Genomic DNA, 3,862 nt, shown 5'->3' with positions numbered 1-3,862 from the left:
CATAATTCGAGCTCCTGTATCTTCTAAGGACAACTGACGAGTTCCTTCTGGGAGCTTCTCTCCTTTGGTTGAAAGGAGTTGCTTCTTCCTTTTCCAGCGTAACTTCCCAAAGTCCGGTTCTTTGTTTGTTGCATGATCGCCATCGGATGAAATCCGCTGCATTTTCTTTTTCCCCTTTTCTCGTCTAAGGGCTTGAGATAGATGAAACTTCACGTGTTCGGCTGTAAAAAGTGCAAATCCAGATGAATCTGTTGGAACGATCCTTGGTCAGAAAGTTTCGATGTACATGTATGTGGACACAGGTTCGCGAGCAGGTCTGCCATTCGCAATCTATCTAAACTGAAGAATCCGAAAAGCTCACAACTCTACATAGTCACCGGTAAAGCTTACAGCTTTATCGTCAAGTCTCTATTAACAGAGATATTCCATTCAGGAAAATAGATGTATCGATCTTTTGAGTAATTATTTTCCTGTGTGTCCAGTACACAGAAGTCGCGCCGTAATCAGACGCACGAGTCCTGTTTGGAACCGAAAAACCTCATGCGACAATCATCATGTTGATAGATTCATACCAATCGGGCATGCGTATATTGTTCAGAGTGGCCTTCTTCAAGGTACTTATCCAAGCGTCTGTCTAAAAAAAATCGAACTTTTATGGGTGCAATGAACATTGATTTGCAATCGATGTAACTAATGAAGTGACGTTACAAGCATCTCTATGATAACTAAACAAATGAAACATTTAAAAATTCTTGCGTTGCTATATAAATTAGAATACGTTGTTTTGCGAAAAATGAATGATTTGAAATATACTTTCTTAAAAATGATTGTCTTCATTGCTTATAAAGATGAATATTGAAAAATGTTTTTATTGTCTACAAAAACATATAATTTATTATACTTTTGTCAATTTAGTTCTAAATCTTCTAATTTTGCTAAATAAATTATAAACATTTTCATTTTTTGTCAATTGTGTCCATTTGATCAATTTTGGTCGAAAAAGCTATTGTGACGCCGACCATCTTATTTGACATGGTCGGTATTGACATAGATAATTGTTAATGATATTTTAATATTTTATTTATCTTTTCTTTTTTTTCTTACATTCTTTATTTTTTTTGCCAAGTGGCCAACGAGGGCCACAGCCTCCCCTCCCCCACCCCACCCCCAAGCCTACGTAGACCATCATGGCCTTGGCCGGTGAGGGTCGTCCTCGCTGGCCACTTTAAGAAAAGAAAAAAGGGAAAAAGAAAAGAAAAATGATAATTTTTTTGGAAAAAGTACTAAAACATTTTTAAAAATGTCCGCATTAGCGCCGCCATGTCACGTAAGACGATTAATGTCTATGTCTACGATTTTCGATTTAAATTGGCCGAATGGACTTAATTGATAAAACGTGAAAATATCATTAACTCAATTGATAACATTAAAAAATTTAAGACTAAATTAACAAAAATGTAATGGGGTTAGGGCTTTTGGACAATTTTCCCGCCCCCTTAATAAGAAGAAGAATTTCAAGATGGGCTCGATAGCAAATGAATTGACTCGCACGAATGGACTACAAGGTCAAGGTGGCTTTGAGTGTCCATCCTCTATCGAAGTGATGCTTTAACGGCAGCGGTCGGAGTTTTACTCCGTGGGGAATCAAGTGGAGGGATCAAATCATTAAAGAAAGATAGAATACGGTTAACAATCCCAACCCCACTTGACGTCCGACAGAAAGGAGGGAGAAAGAAGCGCGGGTCTTTCGGCACAAGGACGAATAAAGAGAGGCTGTCAGAACGCATTTACGGGGCTTCGCTGTAAATTTTCGCGGTGTGAGGGCTTTGATGTGAGTTATTGACCATCTCCTTATCTTATCTTCTCTTTTTCTTCTCTCTTTTCCTTTCTTTTCATGTTCTCTACCACACTTCTACTATCACTACTTAACCCCTTAATTCTCAGTTTCTGTAGTAAAACAAGCTGATCTTGCCAATCGGATCCACTTTGCCTTAAGGGATCGCCAGCTTGGTGGGGCCACAGAGTTGATGAATGAACGCGAGGGAAGTGCAAATTCCAGTTATGGACTCCATGCTGGATACTGGGCAGCGTTCTCTGTTCTGCAAGATGGGAAACGAAATGCTGCCATGATCTCCAGCATGATCAGGATAGGAAAGATCTCCGCTTGTCTCAGGTGCATCACGATCCTCTGGAAACAAAGAAGAAAAAGAAAAAGCTCGGAGAGAATAGAAGAGAAGAGGCGAGAAGAGAACCTTTCTTTGAGGAAAGAACATTAGTATAACACCAACCCAATAATGGGGTCACTTGCCGTAACAAGCAGATCACCCCTCCCTAAAGCCTAAATCTTTTAAAAGCTGCATCGAATCCTTAACACGCGCCTCACCACTCTCAATCATATATACTTTCTTCTTCTTGGTGCTCAACTTGCGTTCTTGTTTTTCCGGTGCCCGACTCAGTGAATCGTAACTCTTCTCCACCCACGGCACACACGGATGAAGATCTGAACCAAGAGGAGCAAGAACAAGAACACATCAACAGAGTTTTGTGGATTGTGGTTCTAGTCCAGTGTCTTTGTTTTTTTCCCGCTGTTATATATAGAACTTTGTATCATTCCCGGGTGGGAGAAGATGATGATGATGAGAGGAGGGCAATCTGGGATGAGCGCGAGCTCGTCAAGGTGTCAAGACTGTGGGAACCAAGCCAAAAGGGACTGTGTGTACAGGAGGTGCAGGACTTGTTGCAAAAGCAAAGGCTTTCACTGCCAAACTCACATCAAAAGCACTTGGGTTCCTGCCTACAGGAGACACCAGAGACATCAACAGCAACAGCAACAGCAACAGCAACATCTCCTAAACAACGTTCCTGTTCACCAACAGCGCTCCCTCCAAGCCCAAAACCCTAAAAGGCACAGAGACACTTCCACATTCCCAGGTAGACTCTCTCTTTTCTCGGAGAGTACAATTCAAAGCACTGCTCAAGATCTTAGTGTCACACGGCGAACGAATCGTTTGCTTGTGATGAACGTTTATTTTCTAATAGCAACCAAGCAGCTTTTACTTATTACTGGGGCGAAAATAGCATTTAATCTGAATTTTTTTTTGAAATTTTTCTGAGATTTTTATCTTTCGAAAATCTAGGTTTGGACGCTGAAGGGAATTTCCCTGCAGCGGTGAGCTCAACAGCCACATTCCAGTGCGTGAGGATGAGCACTGAAGATGATGATGCAGCCGAGCATTATGCGTATCAGACATCCGTGAACATCGGAGGGCATGTCTTCAAGGGCATTCTCTATGATCAAGGTCCCGAGAGCCATTATGGTGCTGCCGGTGGCGAGAGCTCTTGTCGTGAACCCGCCACCCTACCTGCTAATAACGATGATAATAACCCCGCCGTATGCACTTTGACTTCATCTTCAGCTCCGGCGGATTCAATCTATCCTTGCTTGTATCCGTTTCCTCTAGGCGCTTCGATCTCGGGCACGCACTACATTTTCCCGAAATCTTAGCCCTCGTGCAGCTAAGTTCTTGGACAGGGAGAGCAGATACAGAAGTAACGGGCCTGGAAGTAGCTCCGGCGATCAATGCCATCATGATTGACTGATTTTCATTGGAGAAGTATTAGGGGAGGTCAGTAGAAGATCCCTTCATGTCGCTCCTGCACATCGTCGTTGTTGGCAGAGTGTAAATTGTACATCCTTACTTCTCTTTGATCAACCCATTTGTTGTTCTGAGATACATATAAATCCCTTCAGATGCGGCGCATGTTTTGGATAAGTTCCACAATTTGTCCCATTGTCCATATTTTAATGATCTTCTCTTGTGAGTTTTAGTTCAAGTTCGCTTCTAAGTTCTTGTTGTTTATG

General features: G+C 41.9%; 1 protein-coding gene across 1 annotated transcript; it reads left to right on the top strand.

Moving 5' to 3' along the window:
- The first annotated feature begins 1,830 nt into the window (after positions 1-1,830).
- Positions 1,831-3,862, top strand: LOC115735884 (protein SHI RELATED SEQUENCE 3). The gene is made up of 2 exons (XM_048271979.1): positions 1,831-2,931; positions 3,138-3,862. Exons 1-2 carry the CDS (start codon positions 2,628-2,630, stop codon positions 3,503-3,505), a joined length of 672 nt encoding a protein of 223 aa, XP_048127936.1. The 5' UTR covers positions 1,831-2,627; the 3' UTR covers positions 3,506-3,862.

This window comes from Rhodamnia argentea, chromosome 11, assembly GCF_020921035.1.
Source record: "Rhodamnia argentea isolate NSW1041297 chromosome 11, ASM2092103v1, whole genome shotgun sequence".
In the NCBI taxonomy this organism is placed as follows: Eukaryota; Viridiplantae; Streptophyta; class Magnoliopsida; order Myrtales; family Myrtaceae; genus Rhodamnia; species Rhodamnia argentea.
Note: the sequence above shows the minus strand (reverse complement) of the source record. Positions and strands in the feature narration are given on the sequence as shown.

Bases quoted from the DNA above. Each gene is read 5' to 3' on its own strand.
- LOC115735884 (XM_048271979.1), top strand. From the start codon at position 2,628: ATGATGATGATGAGAGGAGGGCAATCTGGGATGAGCGCGAGCTCGTCA. The intron at 2,932-3,137 runs GTAGACTCTCTC...TCGAAAATCTAG, and splicing joins AGACACTTCCACATTCCCAG to GTTTGGACGCTGAAGGGAAT.